Here is a 27575-nt window from a genome sequence, read left to right on the forward strand (position 1 = left end):
CTTTGAAACTGAACGCGCTTTATAGCACTCAACCCTGCGTGTTCTTAACTTCAGTCTCTGTGCTGCTGCACCACATCACTCAGGGGCACCACCACATCACTCAGGGGCACCACCACATCACTCAGGGGCACCACCACATCACTCGGGGGCACCACCACATCACTCGGGGGCACCACCACATGACTCGGGGGCACCACTCACGGGCACCACCACATGACTCACGGGCACCACCACATGACTCACGGGCACCACCACATGGCTCACGGGCACCACCACCACATGGCTCACGGGCACCACCACCACGTGACTCACGGGCACCACCACCACGTGACTCACGGGCACCACCACCACGTGACTCACGGGCACCACCACCACATGACTCACGGGCACCACCACCACCACATGACTCACGGGCGGCACCACCACATGACTCACGGGCACCACCACCACCACCACCACATGACTCACGGGCACCACCACCACCACATGACTCACGGGGGGCACCACCACATGACTCACGGGGGGCACCACCACATGACTCACGGGGGGCACCACCACATGACTCACGGGGGGCACCACCACATGACTCACGGGGGGCACCACCACATGACTCACGGGGGGCACCACCACATGACTCACGGGGGGCACCACCACATGACTCACGGGGGGCACCACCACATGACTCACGGGGGGCACCACCACATGACTCACGGGGGGCACCACCACATGACTCACGGGGGGCACCACCACATCATCACTCAGCACCACAACAGCACTGTCCTTGCTTGCTACCAATAAGCATTGCCATAGCCAATAGGACCCGCATTAGGAAAGTGTAAGCTATTGGCTTTGTGAATAACAATGCTATTAATTTATATATTTTCATAGCCAACACATTAAAAAAAAATTGTCATTTACAATACCAATAGCTCACACTTTCCTAATGCGAGACCTATTGCATTGCAAATGCTTGTTTACAGGAGTATTGGATCTTAAATAGCGCCAGCCTGGAGTCCTGTCAAAAGGGACAAGATTTGAAGTAGTGACAGTTTACAGCTCTTTGGGTATTTAGCTCAAGATAGTTTTATAATGAGGCCTGAGATCTCACTAGTTTACTAGTCCCCTATCCTATATCGAAAATTGTCCTCGCCCACTTGCGGCGTTGAAAAGATTTATTGCAGGTCAATCTAGTTTGACCTCTCTACTCGATCTAATGGGGGGGCTAACGTAATTTGCCAGGCATAATGTGCCTTTGAACGCCCGGAACCGGGATTCAGTAAGCCTGGAACCGGTTAAGACTCAGTTTGTGACCTGAGTTTGACCTCTTCCGCCATTGTTTTTCATGTGCTGAAGAGGAACCAAATTATTCCATCTACCAAACAGCCTGAAATCCAATGCTGCAGTTGTGTTTTGTATAGACTTTTATTATCTGAAAATGTTGTCTAGCTTATGGAGTTAATACCATAATTTGTATTTATTTACATGTATGATGGTCTCACCTTCACGTGCCTCTGAAAGATTAGTAGGGCAGGGATGCAGTTTGTCAAATATCTGCGTAAAGGCCCCATGTCCTGTCTGATACCGCAGCCCGTTCTGGCATATCCGCCAAAAGGCACTTCACATGCAGAGACTCTGGGACTCAAACTTTTATAATGGAAATAGGCAAAGGAACTAGTTTCATCTGGAAAGCGGAGTGCGGCTGACCAGTGGCGTAACGAAAGTTGAGGAGGCCCTCTGCATGGTACACGGAGAAGCCCCCGTTCGGATTTAATCCGGAGCTCTCAGGCCTGAGTACTGTGCTGAGGGGGCCCCCTGCAGCTCACGCCCCCCCTCCACTCCTGCGCCGCAGGGGCTTCGGGAGCCTGTATTTCGCCCCTGAAGTAGCCCTGAGAACAATCTAGGGAGAGCGAGAAAGCAGTCATTCTTAAGCTTTCATCTTGCTGCTTCTGCGGCACAATGACACCTTGCGTGTTAAGAGTTGCACTATATAAAAGTAAAACATATATTTAAAATCCTGAGGCACCTGGACGGCACCTAGAAGGCCCAGTGGCACCATGTCTCGCCCGTCGAGTGCTGTGAGCTTTATGGAAGGGCTGGCATATTGGGAAATTACTATGCATGACAGCACCACTGCCTGACTATCATATAGCTGGGCACTTGGAACGTCACACATGTCACCCACAGAAAAAGCAGAAGATATTCCTTTCAAAATGACGCCTGGCAAGGCTACTGTGTTTTTAAAGTTTTGGCTTAGCCAATAATAAAAAATAATAAAAATTACATACACTAAACATAATTACAGTACCTTTATCTAGCCCTTTTCATACATGGGTCAGGTGTAGTGTAATTCACATTTTGCTTCCACATCACGTACCCTTTGCCATGGGGCAAAGGGTCAGCCTACCATGACGTAAGCCTCGACTTACGAAGATGTCATAGATGACATGGGCAACGTACGTCAGTGCAGTCACCTGTCTGGATCCTCCCTGAAACACGACAGACCCGGAACAGAATATCACGTCTCACCCTTACCCTTGATAGTCTGGCAGGAGTGAGTAACAGTTGGTCACGTACCACGGTCAAGTGTAAAAGGTCAGCTAGGTTGGGTAATGGCAACTCATGTCCGATGTGTCTAAGTAAGGGAGGTAGGACAACTTCAGAATCATTCCGCACGCCACACCAGCGACTGAATTAGTTGTGGGCGCAGTCATTCACATATCAGAATCACATCTGAAACACGGGTTGGTCTGAGCAGAGGCATATGTCAGTTTTGCATCTGAAAGAATGATAGTTGGAGTAGTCAGTCCTATCCCATGCACTCTCATACATTTGATCGACCCCACCCCACATTACTGCATCACATGATAAAGAAGTAAGCACGAAAAAGTAGATTAAAGGTATTTGTAGAGTGCATATTCACCTATTGGACTCTTGATGCTATTGAAAGATATTGGATGTTTCTTGTTGCCAAATTAGTGGCACTCCTTTCATCAACTTAGGAGGATGAACGGCTGTATTGCTGGGATCTGAACCTGTGGCCATGGATTCAAATACAGATGCCTGTAGTGGATGCAGTATTCCAGGGAGCCACAATCCCTGGCTTAACACAAATGTTTCAGAAAGTACAAAAAATACCTAGTATGCATTTTATCCTACTTTAAGAAAACAAAGGTGAATGAAGACCATGCAGATCTAGTAAATTACCACAGTGTTAGTTGAAGGAGCCCTTGCTTGGGACAGAACTTCCCTAACCTCCCTTGACAATGGCAGGTTCATAAATTCTAGCTGTTCAGGAGCCATGCAGTCAGGTGTAACGACTGAGGGTCTGGATGCATTATCTGTCCTTCGGACATCGTGAGAAGATCCGGCAGAATTCTTAGAGGCAAGGGGGGAGCTATCGACAACAGATGGAGCTCCGTGAGCCAGAACTGCCTCGGCCAAGCCGGGGCTATTAGGATCATCCTGCACGGTTCCACCTTGAGTTTCTTGATTAGTCGTGGTATCAGAGGAATGGGAGGAAAAGCGTAGACAAATGTCTTCGACCAGGCTATCGAAAGGGCATTTCCCAGTGAATCTTGATGGGGAAGCCTGCTTGCGTAAGACCGGCATTTCTTGTTGGTCGGAGTGGCAAAAAGGTCGATGTCCGGCCTTCCCCACCGGCTGAAGACTTGTTCCAAGACTTCCTGATTCAACTCCCATTCGTGGCTGACCGAGGATGACCTGCTCAGTCTGTCGGCGTTTTCGTTTAGGACGCCAGGCAAGTGTTCTGCCATCAGAGACATCTTGTGTTGGATCGCCCATTCCCAGACCTGCTGGGCTTCTCGTGACAATGGGCGCGATCTGGTCCCTCCTTCCTTGTTCACATAGTGCATGGCCGTGGTGTTGTCCGTCCTGATAAGCACTTGTGAACCTTCCAGGCGAGGAAGAAACGCTTGCAGAGCCAGTCGTATCGCCCTGAGTTCCAACAGGTTGATGTGGAGGCGTTTTTCCTGGGGTGACCAATGACCACTGACATGTAGGTCCTGCAGCACTGCTCCCCAACCCTCCAATGACGCGTCCGTCGTTATCACTTGTGGAGACGGGTCGCTTGCGAAGGATAGGCCTTGGGACAAGTTGTTTTGATCTGTCCACCATAAGGCCGCGTCCTTCATCTCCGGAGTGATAGCCACTCTGTCATCGAAAGAACCGTGGACTTGCTTCCATTGATTGTCCAGTTGTTCCTGCAAGGGACACATCCTCAGTCTGCAATGGGGGATTAGTGGAATACACGATGATATTACTCCCAGCAGAGACTTGTAGCGGCGTACTGAAAGACTTTCTTGTTCGCAAGTCTTGGGCCATGGTTTGTAATTTCTGCCTCCTTTCCGGAGTAGGAAAAGCTCGTGAAAGCTTCGAATCCAAGATGGCTCCCAGAAACCGAGCTCTTCTGGACGGGATCTGGCAAGATTTCTCGTTGTTTAGAGTGAGACCCAGGTTCTGAAATAAATTGGTACATGCTTGAACCGCCTGTAGCACTGTTTGTCTGGACGGAGCTTTCAGTAACCAGTCGTCCAGATAGGGGAAGACCTGAAACTTGTGTTTTCGCAGGAAAGCTGCTACTGGCGCCAGCACCTTTGTGAATATTCTTGGGGCTGAGCGGAGTATGAAGGGTAAAACCCTGAATTGGTAATGGCTCTTGGCTACTGTGAATCGCAGAAACCTTCTGTGCGCTGGGTGAATCGGAACGTGGAAATAGGCATCCTCGAGATAGAGTGTGGCCATGTAATCCCCCGGGCTGATCAGCTTCAAGATGTCCTGGAGGGACACCATCCGGAAGGATAGAGAAATGAGATAGGTGTTTAGCCCCCTGAGGTCTAAAATGGGGCGCCACTTGTCGAGCGTCTTCTTCACCAGGAAGAACCTGGAATAAAATCCTTGACCTCTTTGGTTAGATGGAACTGGCTCTATCGTCCCTTTTCGGAGCATCTGTTGAACTTCGAGCCGAAGGAGTCGCTGGTGTTTTGAAGGACTGGCTGCCGGGGGCTTGGGTGGCGGAACTTGTGTGAACTCTAAGGTATGCCCTTTCCGAATGATGTTGAGCACCCAACGGTCCGATGTTATCTTGGACCAGTTGTGAAGGTATTTGTTGACCCTGCCTCCAACTGATGACTTCCTGAAGGAGGGTCCAGTAGGCCGCTATTGGCGCTTGGACGAATCTCGTCCTCGTGCCCCCTGCTTCCCTTTACCGTAAGGCCTGGAGTAGTTGGAAGACTGGCCCTGCCGCTGCTGGTAAGGCTGACGGTGTTGCTGGGAACCGGATCCTGTGTTGGAATAGCGTTGTTGTTGGAAGGATCCTCTGTAAGTACCACCCCTGCCTCTGGATCCCTTGAAAGGAGACTTCCTGTACTGAAGTCTTCCTAAAGAACTAGCGGTCTCTGTGTCCTTTTTTATATCTTGCAGGGTGTCGTCAATGAGTTTGCCGAACAACGCTTCCCCATCAAAGGGGAGATCCAATACTTTATTCTGGACCTCGGGCCGGAACCAGGTAGCTTTAAGCCACCCTTGGCGACGGAGTACTGCCGCTCCAGCCAGTGAACTGAATGCAGTAGTTGCAATATCCATTGCACAATCGATGATTTCCATCTACGTCGCCTCTCCCTCTTGTAAAATCTTCTTTGCCTCAGACGTAGATTCAGGAGGCAGCTGGTCAAGGTACGGGGCGACATCGCACCAGAGTGGACGGTCGTACCTACCCAGGATCGCTAAGGCATTAGCTGCTCGCACCAGCAAACTTGCCATCGATGAGAATCTTTTTCCCACGTTATCCAACCTCCGCCCTTCCTTGTCCGGAGGAGTTGTCAGTGGTGCCGAAGGGTTGCGCGATTTCCTCTGCCCTGCCTGCGAGATCAGAGTCTGGTCTTGGATGACCTGTCAAGGCCGCAGGGGCATCATCGGTCGCCTTGTACTTCTTCTCGAGACGCGGTAGCACCGGGACCACCGTCGCCGGGTGTGTCATTGCCTTTATGCCCTCTTTCCATAGGTGATCCACGATAGGAATGGACCTGGCAGTCTTCCGAAAGGGTTCCTTAAAATCATATAAGAAACAATCTGTGGTAACTTTAGGCATTGCCAATTTAAATCTTGCCGCAGCTCTCTCCATCAGCTGATGGAAGCCCCCAATATCCGCTGGCGGGGAATCCGCCGGGTCCGGATTTGGCGATGCGGGATTGTCAATAACGTATTCATCATATTCCGTGTCGGGATTAGAGACCTGATCCGACTGCTGGTCCTCATCCGAGGATTCATCAACATCATGAGTCCCTGGCAATCCAGAGGAATCCTGTTGGATGGACGCTTGAGGCTGTGGAGAAGTTGGAGCCGAGAAAGTAGGTGGCACCAATGAAGCCTGAGTCCTTGAAGGCGTAGCAGGCGTTGACGTATTTGGCAGAGGTCTACTAGCCTTAGACTTATAGTCCTGTAGCATCTTATGTAGATCTTGCAGGAAAGACGTTGGCACTGAAACCATTTCCTGTTCAGGTTGCTGCTGCTGCTGCTGCTGCTGACTATGACCACGTTCCTCGTGGCCGTATTCGCCCTCTGAGTCAGTGTCCTGGCATTTGACAAATAGTTGGGAAGGACTATTGGCATAGCTATATGCATTTTGTTCATCCTCCTCTGATTCTCCCTCTTGAAGGAGCATGGTAGGTAACAGAGGGGACACCGTCCTTGGAGAAGTCATCTCTGGCGTGATCCGCGTCACAGAAATGGTAATCCGCTTTTCTGTGGACAATATCGTCGGTTCCGTAGTCGACGGTTGTATGTACGCCGTCTAGATAGGTGTCGTGGACGTCGTCGACGATGAAACTGTCGACACGCCAGCCGTTGTCATAGTCACTGTAGTAGTCGTCGACGCCCTCGTCGACGAGACCGCAGTCGTCGACACCGTCGTCATCGGCGTCGACGGGACTCTCGCCGTCGACACCGTCGTCATCGTCGTCGACGGGGATTTCGTCGTCGACGGGGATTTCGTCGTCGACGGGGCTTTCGTCGTCGACGGGACCTTCGACGTCGACGGAACCTTCGACGTCGACGGAACCTTCGACGTCGACGGGACCTTCGACGTCGACGGGCTTTCGACGTTGACGGGGCTTTCGTCGTCGACGACTCCTTCGTCGACACCCTTGAAGCTGGTACCTTCGTCGTCGGCGTCTTCAGTTTCTCTGTCGACGGCGAGGACTCCGCCGTCGACGGTAACGACGTCGACGAACCTCCTGTCAACGGAGTCTTCGATGTCCTCGTCGACGGGCCTCCCGCTGTCGACGCCTTCGTCGTCGAGGACTTTGAAGTCCTCTCAGAAGACTGGAATGAAGGTGTTTTGAAGGCTGTGGCAGTCTTCTCACCTGTAGAAGGCGTAGAAGGTCCATCCCTCTCCTTTACACTTCCGTGAGGAGATTTGCTGGGACCTGGGCTCTCAGACTCACTGGGGGTCTTTTTTGAGGCCTTTGAAGATCTTTCCACAGAAGTAGAAGGGGAACCCCTACCCCTTTTCACTGACCTTCTTGTAGAAGACATCGATCCAGCATCCTCACTGTCACTAGAGACAGTATCCTTCCTTGATTTAAGCTTTTGCAGCCATGTCAGGAGCCTACCCTCACGGTCCCGGAGGGTCTTGGTGGAAAAAGTGCGACAGATCTGACAGTCAGCAGCCTGGTGGTCAGGATAGAGGCAATAAATGCAGTCCTTATGCTTATCCTCCACAAAAAGCCTTTTCTTGCCACAGGAGGAACAAGGCTTGAAAAGGGCTTTTTTCTTCTCAATTTCCGACATCCTGGACGGTAGTAACAATCCTGAAGAGAATCTGGAAGATTCTGAAGAAATCCTTTAGAAAATCCTGAAGTAATCCTTTTGAAGAGTAGAAGTTGAGCAGAGCTCAAAGGAGACTCCCTAGCACAACGTGCGGTATGAAAATCTGAGGCTCTGAGGTTCCTTCAGGAAGGTTCTAAGTGGTGAGGCACTTCTGATTGGCTGAGGCCAAAGTTTGGTCTCTTTTACACAAAGAGGGTGATATGCTACAAAAGGAAATGAGGCCTAGGCCTTTTTCCATTGTCTTTTGTACCTACAGATATGGTATTTTGGTTACCGAGACTCCCATTCCGACGACGGGGAATGATACAAAGCATGGGAATCTATGAAAGTTACCAATACTGGGGAACTGAAGTTACAGGTAAGTAACTTGTTTTCTTCATTAAGTTGGGTATTTTATCTTGCAGATAAATTAAGGTAACATATTAATCAAAGGACCATGATATTGTATTTTTACTTACATTAATATACTTATTGCACTTTAACAATAATATGTTTTTTTGGCCTTTCGGTATAAATCAAGATAGTGTTAAAAACAGGCTCCCTTTGCCAAAGAGGATGTGCAAACTTATCCTATGTAATATGGAAATGGCAAACTTCTAGCCACTTTGTTTTGCACATCTTTGTGAATAACAATCATGGTTTAGTTTGACATTTTGCAGTTTTTGACAAGGTCCTGTGCCGGAATATGTTGTTGTTGTTGTAGTACTGCTATTTTACAGTGTACTGCAAAACTGTGTGCTGGTGCATCAGAATACCCCTCATTCTACTACACCTCCGCCTGAATACCCCATCTCTTTGCTAGAATAACTTAAAACTGATGCAGATAATCCTAGCAATGTACCTGAACTGTGTCTGCATATCATACAACCCAGCTATATATTTAATAATTGTATTAGAAGATTCCCCCAAGCTTGTAAGAACACCAAAAGGATGCACCAGATTTATGCCAGGCTGACTTTGTCTGGGAACCCATCATTCTATTACAACTGTGATGCAATAGACCGTTGGTTTTTTTCTTTGCATTGGAAAATCCCACCACAGTGAAAAATTCCCCTTGGAACTGTACAGTTCTGCCCTCTAAAGCCCCTCGGTTCTCACTCTCCTAAACTGGCAGGTAGAGTGAAACCAGTTCATAGAAAGATTAAGATTCATTCCACTTCAGAATTCCAGTTTGAATAGAATTGCCCCTATTTGATCACCTGTAGTTTTGCCCATCCTGCCAAGGAAGCACATGCCAAGGAAGCACATGCCAAGGAATGAAAAATAATTGACGTATTTTTTTAAGTTGTTCTTCTTGTCTTTCTGACTTATCAAGATGAAGCAATGTAGAATAACATGCATTTCATGCCCCAAAACCGTTGTCCAATGCAAGTGATTCTCTATGTGAGAATTAATATTGATTAAACATATGTTTTTTACTACAGTGTTCCAGACCAAAGCTGCATACGAAATGTTCTTCCGTCCTGGAGATAAGAAAGTGCACATCTCTTGAGATGCCAGACAATCCAAACACCTTTTTACTTAAGGTATGAACTACATTTTGTACATGCTAATTCATGTGAGAGCAGCAGCAGGGCTTAATCGTGTGTGTGTGTGTGTGTTTGTTTGTTTGTTTGATTGATTGACAGTCCAAACCACCTCCAGGCTTTCACGCCGGCGAAGAAGAACGGACCACTTTGATGAAGCAAGATCTTATTTTTTATTCAGCCAAGTTTTCAGCAGTGACGCGTTTCTGGCAAGTTTTCAGCAGTGACGCGTTTCTGGCTCAGGAGCCCTTGATCACACATCGGTCACAATGAAAATGTACTGTTTTTAAATATTTCAAAACTGCACTCCCACCAACAACACGTGGTTTGGTCATGTGACCATAGATACTGAGAAAATCCTAAGGACTCCAATATGTACATTTTCCTCGTAGCAGCACAATTCATACAATTCATCATACTTATACATATACATATACATATATAAAAGATCACCAGTCCTCGTAGTTGGGTACCTGCAACTATGGTGCAGGTGAGGTACCCGCAAACATCCAAACCACTCTTCACAAAGTCGAAGATATGCACTCCACTGCCAAATGAACAAACAGCCATAAGTTGTTTTGTAAATTTAATCAAGTGCACCACCAAAGAACAACCCAATGCGTTTCGACATCTCGCACACCTTGGTCATGCCGAAACGTGCTGGGTTGTTCTTTGGTGGAGCACCGAATTACATTTGCAAAACAATTTATGCCTGTTTGTTCTTTCGGCACTGGAGTTCGTGTCTTCGATTTCATGAAGTGTGGCTTGGATATATTTATTTATATATATCATCTTAGGAGTTTGTCGTGTTGTGTTCTGCTAGATTGTGTCTAAGGCTGTTGTGGACAATGGTACCTTTCTAATATCGTAGGGGAACTCAAGATCACCTAGCGGTTCCCACGATCCGGGCACCTCGAAATGGTTGTCTAAAAAGCCCTTGTAGATAAGCCAAAGTAATTTGCTACCTTGCCCAAGACCCCCTAATTAAGCTAAGCATCTAGAAGGCTGCCAAAAGTCGCATATCCTTCAAATGAGACTGAAGTCAAGATATAACACACTTCTTAAACAATGTTATGCATGCCTTCAATGTAGAATCTTACAGTGATGACTTGGTTTGGAATGTTGTGAGTCAAATGACTCAGTTTAATGGGCTGAGCTGCCTGCTGGCTGCTCCTGGTGGGGTCTTGATCTGATTTACTTATGGTCTCCCTGTGATCTTGTACCATCTTCAGTAAAACCTCTTTGAATCACCTTAACCTGCGTGGACTTGATCACTTCAATTTTTGGCGACGATCTGCAAAAGAACCTGCATCTATCACCTCTTCAAACTTCAAGCAACCCCAACTACAGACTGCACAGTAACTGAAGCTAAGTTTCTACCTTCAACTGGCATCCTTGACCCCACCAGTGACCTCCCATCCGTCGCGCTCAACAGTCTGCCAGTTCATGTTCCTGGGGAAGTTCTACTTAAAGAGCTGTTCATCTTCTAAAGGCTGTCTACTCGCCTGAATCCATCTCTAAGTTTCAGACAAAGCCTACTTCTAATTGTGCTGAGCCTACAGTTCACGTAAGCTCGTCAGCGTCCGCGTCTTGTGCTGTGCCTTCAGCGAGGGTAAGCCTATTCTATGCTGTCTGCAAGAAGTGTCTTTCTGGCTTAAAGCTACATAGCCTGCCTATTAACCTCATCTGTACGATGGATTTTGTATGCATTTCTCCTGACATCATTCTCTCTCAGGTAACCAACCTGTATGTGAAAGTCGTCTTTCACCTGCATCTTTCAACAATCTTCTGTGGGACTGTTTCAACGTTTGTCCTATTTGTGGCATGTGTGGACTCTCAAAAGTGAGTTTATTCCCTGTTCAACCATCATGGCTGCTTTCAAACTAAATCTACCCAGCCTGCCATTAATCAACGTCTGCAGGCCAGAGAGAGAGAGATGCTATCTCTTCGTGGACTTTATTTGGGTTTTTTCTGCTGCCTTTTCTAGTGTGCACCAGCCAAGGTATCTCGCTTAACTTTTGTTTCTTGTCGCAAAGCTGGTTTTACTCCATGTTAATCAGCATGTAACTAATTGTTAAGACGAGGCGGGGCCACATAGCAGAACTGTTCCGTAATGACCCTGTGAAAAAATTGAGGTGAGAAGTGTTTTTTTTTTACATTCATATACTGTTTTGAGCCTTCGTGTCAAGAGTGTTTGCAACCACCGTTTTGAATTTAAATCTAACATTGCCATGAGACGAATCTCACGCGCGCATATGTGCGCTCACCTTTTGTTCAGCCTTTCTATCACGCACAGTCTCTTCTTTGCTCTACCTCTCATCTCGTCGCATTCTCCACTATGACGTTCCCGTCCCCTCAGCTACGTTGATGCCCTCTTGCGTTAAGGGGACGCCGCTGCCGTGAGCCACCCAGGACAACGTGACTCAGCGCGCCGCCATTTTGGTGATGGCACACATACGGCTTCTCGCTTTGTGCTTCTCTCTCTTTGCCAACCACGTCTATTTCTTCATGTGGTGTCAAGACGGAAGGATGTTAAGGACGCCTTATGGTGTCGTTGGCGCGTTCCTGATGGGCTCACTGCAGTTGGTGAGGAGACGATCTATGGTAAAGCTTTTGTGACTGGAGGTACTTTTCAGTGTCTTTAGCTGTTATTCATCACCTCATCTTAAGTACACTGCGGTACCTCTGGTGAACATTATTCTGCAGTGTGCTCGCCTGCCACAGAATTCTGGTGACAGGCACTCCTGTGATTTTTACTTCATGTCATGTTTGTTTTATTTTTGGTTCAATGTTATATACCATCGTATCAGGTGTCTGTTTCCAACTAGCTAGGGTATTGCTGTTCAGAATTTTATTACATGTATACATTTACTGTTACTGTGAATATTATTTCTTTTTCGCAAGGAATGCTCTGAACATGTGTTACTCGGTTGAGTAATCGCTCACCGGCGTGGGTCACACCTCTAAGCCATTACATTTTGCTTCAAACTCTATTGCTTCGCATGGTTGTGTATGTTTCTATATTGTTCGTGTCCCATCTGCTCACTGTACTCTCCCACAGTTTTCACATGTGCACTGTTTGTTTACCCTTTTACAGGGGATCTATGCAAGGGTGTCAGTCCCTTTTGCATTCCCTATGCATCTCTTGTTCAAGAGATTGGTCATGGGTTCTTACCCATGTGTTCGGGTTCCTACCCGCAAGTCAACACAGTTGTGTTACTCATGTGCACGTTTTGGGAGTTCCACACTAGTCCATACACGGACACCTCTCGTTTTATTTGTTTACCCTACATAGGGTGTGTATGGTGAGGACCCTTTTTGTGCACAACTCTGTTCTACCTCCCTCCTGAGAGCTATGCAAGGGTGTCAGTCCTTTTGCATAAAAAATATGGGTTCTTACTCATATCTGTTTGCTCACGTCACTCAATGTGCACAACTCTGTTCTACCTCCCTCCTGGGAGCTATGCAAGGTTGTCAGTCCCTTTGCATTAATTATATGGGTTAATACTCATATCTGTTTGCTCACGTCACTCAAACACTTCGTTTTCTCTGGGTCATCACCACTAGGGGTATTAATGTTATGTTTGTTCTGATTACATTTATTTGCTATTGTTCATATACACTGTTATCTTTAGATTATGCTATATATGCTTCTTTATGCATTGATAATGGTGTTTGGATAAGGAATCCCCTCTTACTGTTCTCCTTTTCCTTCTTCATTTCTGTTTTCCATATGAGGTTTTCTTCTTGTGTTGTTTGTGGATTCAGAGCTACCCTCTGCTTTTCTGTTGTGTTTCCTTTCTCTGTGTTCGTCACAGCCTGTAGCCCTGTGTTCTGTTAGTTTTTAGTTTTCTAATTTCAGCCTCCATTCATTCCTGTTCTGGCCAGCGGTTGTGCTTTGGGGCGGTCTTTTGTGCTTTCTTTCTTTTTTTTCTCGGACATTGTTTTTTTCTTCTTTTCTGTTGTGTATAGAAGGGAGGATGGTTTCCATGTTTTGTTTCCTTTCTTCTCTGTTTCTTAATTTAGGTCTTGTTGCTCTTCTTTCAATGGTTGTTATCTCATTGCTCTTCTTTTGATGGTTATTGTCTCTTGTTCTATTGTTATTTTGTTTATTTGGGCGAAAGGGGGATATGTTATATCTTGACTTCAATGTTATGTATGCCTTCAATGTAGAACAGTGATGATTTGGTTTGGAATGTTGTGAGTCAAATGAGTCACTGTTTAATGGGGTGAGCTGCCTGCTGGCTGCTCCTGGTGGGGTCTTGATCTGATCTACTTACGGTCTCCCTGTGATCTTGTACCATCTTCAATAAAACCTCTTTGAATCACCTTAACCTGCATGGACTTGATCACTACAAAGTGCTGGGCCCACCACCAAATAATGTAACCCTAACATTTCCTAAGGGCGCTAGAGGGCACACGGCAAGATGGCTGCACTGCTGTGAGGCTCTGCCTTACCGAGCCACTATCCAACTAATATCTGCTGCATCGTGTTATATCTGTGCCTGCTAAGACCCTGTGTGGCTTTCCACTTACTTGCTACTTCCGTCGCAGGTGCTGGTGACCCCGTCGGCTCCCAGTAACTGGACGAGGAGGACTGTATTGCCCCGACACTGCGATGCAGCAAATGGCGGCCGCTGAGACGCAGTAGGCCTCTCCTGTGCCGTGGTGACTGGCGCTGTAATCCACTAGACTGGTGCCGGAGGCGTTTGAGGTCGGTGACGGCGGACAGAAGAACCGCCCTCTGGGTCTGGTCGTGTGGCGAAGATTGTGCGGAGCATTGGAGAGGGGCCTCGGCGGCTGCGGAGGCTTCCTCTGGCAATAAGTTCCTGCAGGAGCTGACTGGAGTGCTGGCGCCCGTCGGCACTGGCTGCAGTGAGTGGGGCTGAGACTCGGGTCGCGGAGGTGGGATCGGGCCTTGTGCTGTGGCCGCTTCCTGCGTGCTGCGGCCGGCGCGGGGCCTAGTCGGAGTGTGTGGACCTGAGGAGGAGCGCTGGGCCTGCTGCTGCCATCTGGCCTTGAAGGGGGGGGGGGAGAGCGGAGGGCTGCCGCGCTGATGGCCCCGGAGCCTACCTCTGCTTTTCCAGGTCGGGAGCTACAACTGGGAGGCCCCCATTGAGAGTGGTAGTGGAACCATCAGGCAAGGGGCATTGAGGGGCATTGCGAGGCATTGCGAGGTTTACCGTTGACTGACTCAGTGGGGCCCTCTACTAAAATCGAGGTGGTGAAGTTGCAAGTCCATCAATACTGTCTACAGCATTGACTTCAATGGCATCCTATGACACACAACACGCAGACTAATACCAGGGCCCCAGAATCAACATCTTCTCGACATATTGTAAATACCTATAGAACCTACCTCGAGCTCTCTGCTGCAGGTCTTCTGGCCTTGTTATATTGACATTGAGGTGGACCTAGCTGCGAGTTATAATACTGCTTCTCGGTGGAGTATACTGGACTATGCACTGTCGCCCTCCTGCGCTGTCCCAGGATCTGTGTGGCCTACTTGCTAGTTTGCTCTGAGGGGTGCTCTTGTGGCAGGGGGTTTCACTGGCGGTACGCCTTTGGCACTAATCAGGGCCTTACGTCTGTGACTTCTTGGGCCTTTGAGGAGACCCCCGTCAAAACCTTTACCGGACTGTGAGGCTGCCAGTCTAGCTCCCTCCATGTCAATTCTCTTATTCTGCACTGAGACGCCATTCACAGCCATGGGGAGGACGGATAAGTCTCAACCATGTCTTACATTCGAGTCGAGAACGGCCCCCTAGAAGCCGCAGAAAGCTGACTCTGAAGCTGATGCACGCAGTTACAGCCCTCCCACGCTGGAATCTACATTAGTGGCCATGCAGCGCACTTTACAATCTATTGAGGGAGCGATGGCTGCGGTGAATCATCGGCTTCATCACATGTCATCTCAATTAGGGAAACAGAATGCTCGCATGGGGGAGGTGGAGCAAAGGGTCTCTGTGGCGGAAGATAGCTTGACTACTGTCTCTGACAGAACCTCTAACATGGAAAAAGTCCGATCAGTTATCCAGACTTAGAAGCGCGGTCCCGGCGCAATAATATGCGCATTACCGGGCTGCCGGAATCGACAAATGTGGGCAGAATGGAGACTTTTATTGAGCGCCTGATCAGACATTTTTGGCACAGAGCACTTGTCCAACATGTTAATTGTGGAGCGTGCTCATCGCTCCATGGCTGCGCGACCTGTCCCGGGGGCTCCCCCACGCCCTATCATAGCCAGGGTCTTGAATTATAGGGACCGCAATACCATTTTGCCCCTGGCTAAGGAGAAGGGCACCATTACACATCAGGGCAACACATTGGCCTTTTTTCCTGATTTTACAGTCGCTGTCCAGGCTGCCAGGAGGGAATTTGGCGCTGTGAAACTGTTCTTGAGGACAGAGGGGGTCCCCTACGCTATGTTATACCCTGCCCGTCTTCGCGTAGGTGCGGTGGGTGATAGCAAGATTCCCCTCCCCCCCCTCCCCCCCTTCCCCCCCGAAGGCCGCAATGGAACATGCTAAAGCATTGAAACGTAGGAAACGTGACTCCACAGCAGGGTCCGAAGATGTCGAGTAGTGGGGAGCTCAGTGCTCTTATACTGTCTGATGACATTTTTGTATTTTCCTTTCTTACTTCTTGCTCAAGAAGTGATGTATGTATGGTCACATTGTTATCATGCTCCCTTAATGTCCACATTTAAGATGCCCATCCTGAGGGATTCTACTGTTTAACATAACAGCTGTCTACTAATTGACTCTGCAGCCTCCTTACTAGTTTGATAGATCTGATACAATTTATTTGGCTGTAAATCCTGTTAGTTCAGTATGCAGGGCTCTGTTCCTATTATATGTTTTTACTGTACCTTCATATTGCTACACTCAGTACTGTTGGTTTCCCCTAAGTCACAGCAGGCAACATATTAGTGATGTAATGGACTATTGAGTATGCGATGCATTGCTGAGACATTGTTGTTTGGTGAACTCCTACTATGTGGTAGTGTTTTGGCTCTGCACCCCCCGCATATGGGTATACCCCAAATATGTTTTGCTATGGTGGGGGGGGGGGGTGTTAGGTTGGGTGTTGGGTTGGCTTTGGCATGGTTGGGGTGCTGAAGTGGGCGGGGTGATGGGGGTGTTCGGGATGGGTATGGGGGAGTGTTCTTGGTTCTTTCCCAGGCACACAATAGATATGTATGTCAGTAATCACTGCCTGGTATTATTCAGTTCAGGAGGACCTCTGGCGAGGTGCCTCAGTGTCTTTGGGAGAGTGGGGGTGGGGGGGTTTGGGAATGCCCTTGGCATGGTTGAGGTGCCGGGGTGGGAGGGGGGTGAATGTTGTAGAGTTCTTTGTGTGCAGCTGTGCAAACTGTATTGACAATCTACTGTATCATACATCTGGTAGAGCAACCTTTGATCCTTTATACTGGGCGAATAATGGAGGAGACAGGTAAACTCACTTGGAACATCAGGGGCTTAAATAATCAGAATAAAACTAGGCAGGTGCAGGCGTATTTGGACCGTCATAATGTTCAAGTCGCGCTCCTACAGGAGACTCGTCTTAATGAGCATACTGCATCTTCCTTGGCCAAAAAGTGGGCTGGTGCACGTTTTGCCTTTTCATATTCATCATATGCGAGGGGGGTGATGGTGATAGTTAAAAAAAGCATTCCCTTTGTTAGTACTCACAAGGAGATTGATAATAATGGCCGGTATATCATAGTGCAGGGGAGGCTATGTGGCACTTTGATCACGATGGTGAATGTCTATGGCCCAAACCTAGATAAACCGGAGTTTTTCAAAATGTTGTAGAACAAAGTTTATAAGCTGCCGTCATCTGCCATCATTTGTGGGGGGGATTTTAACATGGTGTTGGATCAAAAAATGGATCGGCATTCGAGAATAAGTGCTACTGTTTAAAATGGGTGGTGTGGAGTGCAAAAAAACGATGGATTTGGGCCCAGATCTTTGGACTGGGGTGAATGTGTGACATTGATCCACATTCTGTCCATCACCTGTTTTGTTTGCAATTACCGCCATAAGTGCGCTGGGGATGCTCAGACGTGGGTCCCAGGCACTCCACACCACTGGAGTCAAGCTAGCTGGGCTGATGAGAGGTGTTACCTCGAAACCGGTCCTCGGATGCTTGATTCCGTTCTGGGAAGGACATGGCTTTTGTAGTTCGGACTGGACTGTTCCCATGGGGCACAGGGTCAGAGCTGATTTGCATATCGCCATTGTCTAACCCAGGGTGGTGTGGAGTGCAAAAAAACGATGGATTTGGGCCCAGATCTTTGGACTGGGGTGAATGTGTGACATTGATCCACATTCTGTCCATCACCTGTTTTGTTTGCAATTACCGCCATAAGTGCGCTGGGGATGCTCAGACGTGGGTCCCAGGCACTCCACACCACTGGAGTCAAGCTAGCCGGGCTGATGAGAGGTGTTACTTCGAAACCGGTCCTCAGATGCTTGATTCCGTTCTGGGAAGGACATGGCTTTTGTAGTTCGGACTGGACTGTTCCCATGGGGCACAGGGTCAGAGCTGATTTGCATATCGCCATTGTCTAACCCAGGGTGGTGTGGAGTGCAAAAAAACGATGGATTTGGGCCCAGATCTTTGGACTGGGGTGAATGTGTGACATTGATCCACATTCTGTCCATCACCTGTTTTGTTTGCAATTACCGCCATAAGTGCGCTGGGGATGCTCAGACGTGGGTCCCAGGCACTCCACACCACTGGAGTCAAGCTAGCCGGGCTGATGAGAGGTGTTACCTCGAAACCGGTCCTCGGATGCTTGATTCCGTTCTGGGAAGGACATGGCTTTTGTAGTTCGGACTGGACTGTTCCCATGGGGCACAGGGTCAGAGCTGATTTGCATATCACCATTGTCTAACCCAGGGTGGTGTGGAGTGCAAAAAAACGATGGATTTGGGCCCAGATCTTTGGACTGGGGTGAATGTGTGACATTGATCCACATTCTGTCCATCACCTGTTTTGTTTACTGTTTAAAATGGCTGCACATGCTGTTCATGATGGTATGTGTGACTTGGGCCTTAATGATGTTTGGAGGCTGCGATATCCTGGGTTACAGGAGGGAACGAGCTACTTATATACACATAACACATGGTCCCAGTTAGATTATTGGCTAGCGACGCATGATGTCAATGCTTGGGTGGCCCGGGTGTCACATCTGCCCCGCACTTTGTCGGACCATGCGCCTGTGGTGCTTGTCATGCAAATGCCCACTAATGCTCCCGCCCCGTTTAGATGGAAGCTGAAGCCCTCGGCTATGCTAGATCCAGGTTTTAAGGAAGGTTTAAGGGTGGATATTGAAAATTATTTTGCTGACAATCTTGGATCGGTGCAAAGTATGGGCACTATATGGGAAGCATTTAAAGTGACTATTCGGGCGGCTAGTATAGGCATGCAGACAGGGGTGCTCAAATCTTTGCATAACTCCATGGGAAAAATAGAGCGTGAATTGGCGAGGTTGGAGTGGCAATATGAGGTACCCGATGCGGCTACCTTGGCTGCAATACGATCGCAGGTCACTGAGTACAGTGAGCTGGCAGATCAGGAAGTGCGGCATCTGTTGCAGGGATGTAAAGCCCGATATTATGGTGAGGGTGGTAGGCCGGGGTGTGCGTTATCTGAGAGAATTGCGTAACCGTGGGCCAAGTATTGCAGTGCGCAGGGAATTACTATAAAGAGATGTATGGGAGCAGGCGGATGGCTAGTGAGAAGGAAATAGCACAGTATTTGGACGATGTGGCTTTGTTTTGGTTGTCTAAGGGCCAACAAGATTTTCTGATGCACTCGCTAACCACTGAAGAAATTAAAGATGCCCTCTCTGCATTGCCTAATGGGAAAGCAGCAATGACGGGCCCCCACCCTATATAAGGAGTATGTTGATATGTTGCTGCCCCATTTAAAGGCCATGTATGAGCAGGCGTTTGAAAAACAGGGATTGCCTGACTCGCTTAGAGAAGCATTAATCGTCGCACTGTTAAAACCGGGCAAGCCACCAGATCGGTGTGAGTCGTACAGGCAACTATCACTTATGAACACTGATGTAAAAATACTGGCGAAAGTTTTAGTGACACAGTTGCGCCTGTTGCTGAATGTCATGGTACGTCAGGACCAGTCTGGATTTATTTCTACTTGTTCCATGGCGCATAATTTGAGGGCATTGTTTGCCGGCAGCTGCGGTTCTTTTAGACGCTGCAAAGGCGTTCAATTCTATTGCATAGACCTAAATGTTTACTGTGCTGCATCGAATTGGGGTGCCTTTCTTTTTCACCAGTTGGATAAAATTACTGTACACTGATCCGGTAGCCCCGGCGCATAGTAATGGGCGCATTTCAGAGGCGTTTTCGATTAAGAGGGGTACCAGGCAAGGCTGTCCGCTGTCGCCCTTGATATTTGCGGTCGTGCTGGAGCCACTTGAGTGCGTGCTGCGGCAGAGGCATGCTGGCTCAGCATTGAGATTTTATCAAAGACCATTAGCAGTGTCCATGTATGCTGATGACATGGTCTTGTACGTGAGGGAACCGGTACAGTATCTAGAGCAGGTTATTCGGATTATATCCGTTTAAAGTGGTATTCGGGATTAGCTATTAATTGGAACAAATCTATAATATTCTCTCACACAAAGTACAGATCCATTTGTGTTAAATTACCCCCTGGAGTGGGCTACTGATCCTGTAAAGTATCTCGGAATATGGATACATAGGGGCCCGCAGGAAGTCATCAGGGCGAATTACGGTACGGCAATATCGAAGCTCGAAGATCAGGTGGCTCAGTGGATTAGTTTACCACTGACATTCGCTGATAGGGTTACCTTAATTAAAATGGTGGTGCTCCCTACATTTTTGTATTTGTTTGTCAATGTACCTATCACTTTAACGCAGCATTTTTTATTACGCTACGCTCCTTGTTAATCACTCTCACATGGGGGGGCAAGAAGTCCCGAATTGGCTGGGAGACTCTAAGCCTTATGCGATGGGTGGCTTCTCGGTGCCAGACATGCACTTATATTATCTATGTGCTCAAGCACAGTTTGCCTATTATTGGCAGAATGCACCGCTGTTCACGCCGCACGTGGCAGTTGAGGCCGGTGCTGTTCACCTCTTGCTCCTGAAGGCAATAATTGTCCATCCATATTCGGTGTTTGAATGAGGAGAAGTGGACACGGTCAAATGTACGGCTCGGGCAGAGGCTATGTCCACATTCATATACACTAGGCTTCGGTCTGCCATGCGTAGTTTATACTCCAGCTTTCCTGAAGAACCCTCAGTGTTGGGGGCTTTGCAGCTAATCTGTACTGCACAAAATAAGACTAAATTAGTTTTGCGGCTCTATCACGCCTCGCAGCTGGATGAAGGTGCGGCGCCGAACAACTCCAGGGTCAAATGGGGTGAGTGTCTATCACAGCCGCTAACTGATGAGCAATGGGAAGAAAGCTGTAGAATCACTGGGAGTTTCGTGGTCAATGGTAACTTTAAACGTATTCATTATAAGTACATTCATCAAACGTACTATACACCGGCCCAATTATATAAATATGGTCTGAGGGACTCGCCTTGTTGTAAAAGGTGCGGCGTGGATAACGTTGATTTTGTGCATCTAGACTGGGCATGTCAAAAAGTGCTTGCTTTCTGGGATGAAGTGGCAACAGCATTGACTGAAATGGCGGGTGTCCAAATCACAAGAGATGTGAAGGTATGTTTATTCGGTATTGTCTCTACAGTTCTGTCAGGTGTTCTAAATTCGTGGCGCTGTCTCTGCAATTGGCTAAGCACAGAGTCGCAATACACTGGGATGGTAGACCGGAGCCTTTGTTGAAGCAATGGCTACATGATCTTGCGTATTGCCGTGATCAACTCACTTGTTATGAAGAAGAGTTACCAAGTGCATCTAGACCCCGGGACGTGTGGGGCCCGTACACTGCATAGATGTTGACCCACTCTGAGGACGATTGAGCATACATTGAATGGCCGAATTGATAAGATGGACTGCCTTAACCCCATGATTATTTGCCATTTTTAATTGATCTATGTATTGTTGCATTTTAACAACTAATGTACTGTATGCGATATTGATTTATATGCACTAAGGACAGCTGTACTTTGTTTCTGTTTACAAATTTATAAATACAATAAAAAACCTTGAAGGTGAAACTCCGCCCCCCCCCCCACCCACCCACCCACAAAAAAAACGAACATTTCCTGCCGTGTTCAGCATACCATTTTCTTTTTCGCTCCTAATAAATTACATTTCACAAGCCCTTGTTGTTTCAGTTAAGCTAATGTTGCCTCTTAGAGTTTAACTATAAAGAAGGTGAGCTCTGCAGGTTATTTGCTCGTCAGACTTATGTTCATCTGTTTGAAAATGGCTGCATTCAGGTACGATTACTGACAAATAAAACAGGGGTGCTTTCATCCAATCAGATGTTTTCACTATGGCTGAGGCTAAGCCTAAATTCACCTTTGAACGCGCTATGGTCGCTTCCAGTGTTGTATACAAGAATTGGGCTGCACTCATTATAAACAATTGCTATGTGACATATTTTCAGAAAAAAAAATCCAGGTCGTATTCCCAAATCTTTTAAATTCATACTTATTCAAAGTTTGCCCACAGCGCACGCGATTACAATTTGGTCACTCATTGCATTATTTCCCTTTGTAAACTAAACAAACTTCTTCAGGGCTGCCAACCAAATGTGTTTGGCTTGAATAGTCCATATTGTAAATGTTTTACTTATTTTTAGTAAAATAGCGTAACAGAGCCAGAAACAAAATTAAGTTGTACCCCTGCAATTTTCTCGACGTCTTCCAGCAGGTCAAGACTGAATGAATGAATGAATGAAATTATTTGTAGAGCGCACGATGGCCAAAACGGCTTCCTGGCGCTGGGAGCTCAAAGGAACAGAACAGACAGGGCCAGGAGGTTTAGCGGGGGTAGGCCAGGGCAAACAGAAAAGTTTTGAGCGCTTTACGGAAGTGTGAAAAAATAGGGATAGAGCGCATGGAGAGAGGAAGGGAGTTCCAGAACCGGGGTGCAAGAACAGAAAATCTAGTTCCACCAGTGCGAGTTTTGTGGAAACGGGGAAGGAAGATGAACGGAGAGTGCGGGCAGGGGTGAGGAGGGAAATCAGAGAATTGATGAAAGCCGGTGCAGAGTGATCAAGGGCCCGATAAACAAGGCAACCTAGTTTGAACAAAGATCTCTGCAGGATGGGTAACCAGTGGAGGGATTTGAGGACAGGAGTGATGTGATGTGATGGGTTTTGGGCAAGTGAAAGATGAGACGGGCAGCCTGATTTTGGATTGCTTGAAGGCGGCGGGTTTCGTAGGCAGGAATGCCTGCGAACAAGCTATTTCCATAATCAAGGCGGGAAGTGATAAGGGCAGAAATAATGATTTTAAGAGAGTCAAGAGAAAAGAAGCGGGAGATTTTCCGGATCATCCGGAGGGAGAGGAAGCAGGAGGACACCACGGCACTGACCTGGCCATGCATGGACACGTCCTGGCTGACCTTGATGCCCAATGTTTTGACGGAGGGAACCGGGGTGGGAGGGGGGCCAAGAATAGGGGGCCAGAAGGCAGGAGACCAAGGGCTGGATGAGCCGCCAGTCAGGACAAGCTCAGTCTTATCTGGATTGAGCTTGAGGTGATTGGAGCTCATCCACCCAGTAATAAAGACCATGGTGGAGTGGAAGAAAGATAGGGAGTGAGAAGAAGAAGAAAGATCAAAGACGAGCTGGAGGTCATCTGCGTAGTTATACACAGAGACCCCCAGCTCAAGGAGGGAAGAGATAAGTGGATGGATGTAAAGATTGAAAAGAAGGGGAGAAAGGGAGGAGCCTTGGGGAACCCCACAGGGCACCGGGAGGGGGAGAGCGGAAAAGCCGGGAAGGTGAACAGCTTGAGAACGTCCTGTCAAAAAGGATGTGATCCAAGAAAGGGCGGGGCCTCGTATGCCCGCTGCGCTGACACGGTCCAAGAGAATGTTATGGTCGACCGTGTCAAACGCAGCGGACAGGTCGAGGAGAATCAAAGCTTGGGGAGAGTTGGTGTCAGCCTTGGCTTTGAGCTCGTCAAGAACGGCTAGCACCACAGTTTCGGTCGAATGACCCGAGCGGAAACCTGCTTGGTGAGAAGCAAGGAGTTGGTTCTGTTCGACATAAGTAGAGAGACAGGAGGTGACATAGGATTCCATAATTTTAGCAAGATAGGGAAGAAGAGAGATGGGCCTGAAGTTAGAAGGGAGAGAAGAATCAAGACCAGGTATTTTTAAGAATGGGGGAAACAATAGCAGATTTAAATGAAGAAGGGACCAATCCGGTGGAGAGAGAGGCATTGAGGAGGGAAAGAGGGGTAGCAGGACAGGAAGAGAAGAGAGTTTTAAGAATGCGGGCAGGGGCACAATCAGTGGGAGAGCCAGAATTGGTTTTAGTGAGCAGAGCTAAGAAAGAGTCCAAGGAGAGGGGCGGGAAAGAGGAAAAGAAAGATTTAGGCACAGAGGGGACAGAATGAAGTGGAGTAAAAGGAGTAACAGAAATGTTGGATTTAATTTTAACGATCTTCTCGATAAAGAAGTTGTTTAAAGAAGAGCAGAGGGCCTGGGAAGGAGTAAAGTGAGGACAGGCACGATCAGAGGTGGCCAAATTGTTGACCAAGGAGAAGATTTCTTTAGATTTGTTGGCCGAAAGGATTACTTGTTCGGAGAAATACTTGGTCTTTGTGGCCAGAATGGCCTTCTTGTACTCTTTAAGAAGAGATTTGTGTTTGGCCTTGAGGTCGGGGCAGTAGCTATGGTGCCAAATGCGCTCAGAGCGTCTAAGTTCCAATTTGAGGATCTTGAGCTCCGAGTTAAACCAACGGTGAGCCTCATGAGGACGAATGGACTTGACTAATTTGAGAGGGGCTACTAAATCGCATGCGGAAGATAGCCAGTTGCCAACTGCAGCGGCCTGTGAGTCAAGGGAAATGCCAGTAAGGTCAGGAGGAGAAGAAGCAAGGAAATGAGAGAGGGAGAGCAGGTCAACGCGATTCCAGCTACGTGAGAAAACATTCTTGGGACGAGGGGGTTTGTGAGGGGAACCAATGTTGATAGTGAAGGAAATGAGGGAATGGTCGGACCAGGTACAAGGGAGGATGCTGGGGGGGGAAACTATGTCCTGGGATGACCAGACTTGGTCCAGAATATGTCCAAGATTGTGAGTAGGGACCAGTACATGGGACTTAAGGTTGAGACATAAGAGAGTGGCCGTGAAGTCCTTGGACGCTAAGTCCTCCCTGGGGTCGCCAGGCCAGTAATTAAAGTCACCTAGCAGGAGAACAGAGGAGTTGTTAACTACAAGCGTAGCGAGGAGTTCCTGCAGGGAGGCCACAAACAGGGGCATGCTCAGGGGAGGGCGATAGACAAGGACGACAGTGAGAGGTGCGGAAAGATTAGAGGAGCGGGCGACCAGAAAGTCCACCCCAGCTATAGATGATTGGGAGAGAAGCTGGAATTGAAGAGTGGATCGAGCAATCATAGCACCACCTCCCCCCCCCGGTCTTGCCCACGGGGTGGTCAGCCCGGAGGGCATAATAAGAATCGGGGAGGATGGCAAGAATGTCGGGGAGAGAGGCCTCAGAAAACCAAGTTTCCATTAAGAACAGAATATCTGGGGAGTCTGTGGTTAGAAGGTTGAACAGTTCAAGTTGGTGCTTGCCAGCCGAGCGAGTGTTGAGGAGATAGGCAGAAGCAGTGTGAGGCGGTGATGAGGATCTAAAGGGGGGGAGGTCCGGTGTCCTGAGCAGGCAAGGGAAGTGTGGGGCGTGGAGACACGACACAGTCTAAATGGGGGACATAGATATCTAATGCAACAAGGTGCTGCATGAGGGTATGGGGAAGAGGCACATCAGCAGTGCAGGCGAGGAGTTGTGCAGGCGTGTATGCCAATGAAGAGGCAGGGGGTCTGGCCCCTAGTCCCGGCCCGTCGCGGACGGGCGCAGACGGGCTTAACTTAGGCGCAACTTCGGCGCGCCTTCGTCGCGCCCGCTGCGCTCGTCCGCTGCGCGGCCGGGATAGTAGTGCCATAAGTAGGGGACCGGAAGTAGCAGGGGGGTGGCAGGGGGTGGAGGGACAGAGGAGCTGCCCCGCCAACCAGAGAGCAGCCCTAGATGGTAGCCACGCCCGTCCCCGCCCTCGTGACCTGCCCGTCAGAGGGGGAGGGAACGCTCAGCGTGGGGTGCTCTGGCGGCGGCAGACAAGGGAATCCCAATAGGACAAGGGGTGCGCGATGTCCTCAGCGCAGCCCCTGAAGCAGTGAGGCAGAGTGAGTAAAAGTGTCCAGGCACTGTTTAAAATTAAAGTTGCGCCTCGGCAGCGTTGTTGCTCCCGGCGAAGCCTCGGGAGGTCTGGCAGTTCAAAAGAGCTAGGGCGGGACTCGCCCGACAGGAAGAAATTGCCAGGGGGGGAGGGACAGAGGAGCTGCCCCGCCAACCAGAGAGCAGCCCAAGATGGTAGCCACGCCCGTCCCCGCCCTCGTGACCTGCCCGTCAGAGGGGGAGGGAACGCTCAGCGTGGGGCGCTCTGGCGGCGGCAGACAAGGGAATCCCAAGAGGACAAGGGGTGCGCGATGTCCTCAGCGCAGCCCCTGAAGCAGTGAGGCAGAGTGAGTAAAAGTGTCCAGGCACTGTTTAAAATTAAAGTTGCGCCTCGGCAGCGTTGTTGCTCCCGGCGAAGCCTCGGGAGGTCTGGCAGTTCAAAAGAGCTAGGGCGGGACTCGCCCGACAAGAAGAAATTGCCAGGGGGGGAGGGACAGAGGAGCTGCCCCGCCAACCAGAGAGCAGCCCAAGATGGTAGCCACGCCCGTCCCCGCCCTCGTGACCTGCCCGTCAGAGGGGGAGGGAACGCTCAGCATGGGGCGCTCTGGCGGCGGCAGACAAGGGAATCCCAAGAGGACAAGGGTGCGCGATGTCCTCAGCGCAGCCCCTGAAGCAGTGAGGCAGAGTGAGTAAAAGTGTCCAGGCACTGTTTAAAATTAAAGTTGCGCCGCGCCTCGGCAGCGTTGTTGCTCCAGGCGAAGCCTCGGGAGGTCTGGCAGTTCAAAAGAGCTAGGGCGGGACTCGCCCAACAGGAAAAAATTGCCAGGGGGGGGAGGGACAGAGGAGCTGCCCCGCCAACCAGAGAGCAGCCCAAGATGGTAGCCACGCCCGTCCCCGCCCTCGTGACCTGCCCGTCAGAGGGGGAGGGAACGCTCAGCGTGGGGCGCTCTGGCGGCGGTAGACAAGGGAATCCCAAGAGGACAAGGGGTGCGCGATGTCCTCAGCGCAGCCCCTGAAGCAGTGAGGCAGAGTGAGTAAAAGTGTCCAGGCACTGTTTAAAATTAAAGTTGCGCCGTGCCTCGGCAGCGTTGTTGCTCCTGGCGAAGCCTCGGGAGGTCTGGCAGTTCAAAAGAGCTAGGGCGGGACTCGCCCGACAGGAAGAAATTGCCAGGGGGGGAGGGACAGAGGAGCTGCCCCGCCAACCAGAGAGCAGCCCAAGATGGTAGCCACGCCCGTCCCCGCCCTCGTGACCTGCCCGTCAGAGGGGGAGGGAACGCTCAGCGTGGGGCGCTCTGGCGGCGGCAGACAAGGGAATCCCAAGAGGACAAGGGGTGCGCGATGTCCTCAGCGCAGCCCCTGAAGCAGTGAGGCAGAGTGAGTAAAAGTGTCCAGGCACTGTTTAAAATTAAAGTTGCGCCGCGCCTCGGCAGCGTTGTTGCTCCCGGCGAAGCCTCGGGAGGTCTGGCAGTTCAAAAGAGCTAGGGCGGGACTCGCCCGACAGGAAAAAATTGCCAGGGGGGGAGAGACAGAGGAGCTGCCCCGCCAACCAGAGAGCAGCCCAAGATGGTAGCCACGCCCGTCCCCGCCCTCATGACCTGCCCGTCAGAGGGGGAGGGAACGCTCAGCGTGGGGCGCTCTGGCGGCGGCAGACAAGGGAATCCCAAGAGGACAAGGGGTGCGCGATGTCCTCAGCGCAGCCCCTGAAGCAGTGAGGCAGAGTGAGTAAAAGTGTCCAGGCACTGTTTAAAATTAAAGTTGCGCCGCGCCTCGGCAGCGTTGTTGCTCCCGGCGAAGCCTCAGGAGGTCTGGCAGTTCAAAAGAGCTGCCATGGGAAAGTGCAAGAGTAAATACTGAAAAATGTGGATCTGGGTGCTGG

General features: G+C 49.4%; 1 protein-coding gene across 3 annotated transcripts in view; it reads left to right on the forward strand.

The window, feature by feature from the left end:
• SH2B3 (SH2B adaptor protein 3) overlaps window positions 1-27575 on the forward strand; it is a 657750-nt gene that overhangs the window by 507903 nt on the left and 122272 nt on the right. For all 3 annotated transcript variants that reach the window (XM_086943034.1, XM_086943032.1, XM_086943033.1), the window contains one exon: window positions 9270-9371. In XM_086943034.1, the coding sequence (XP_086799160.1) occupies window positions 9270-9371 (102 nt within the window). The remainder of the gene's footprint in view (window positions 1-9269; window positions 9372-27575) is intronic.

The sequence above is a fragment of the Lissotriton vulgaris genome, chromosome 11, assembly GCF_964263255.1.
Source record: "Lissotriton vulgaris chromosome 11, aLisVul1.2, whole genome shotgun sequence".
Taxonomy (NCBI): domain Eukaryota; kingdom Metazoa; phylum Chordata; class Amphibia; order Caudata; family Salamandridae; genus Lissotriton; species Lissotriton vulgaris.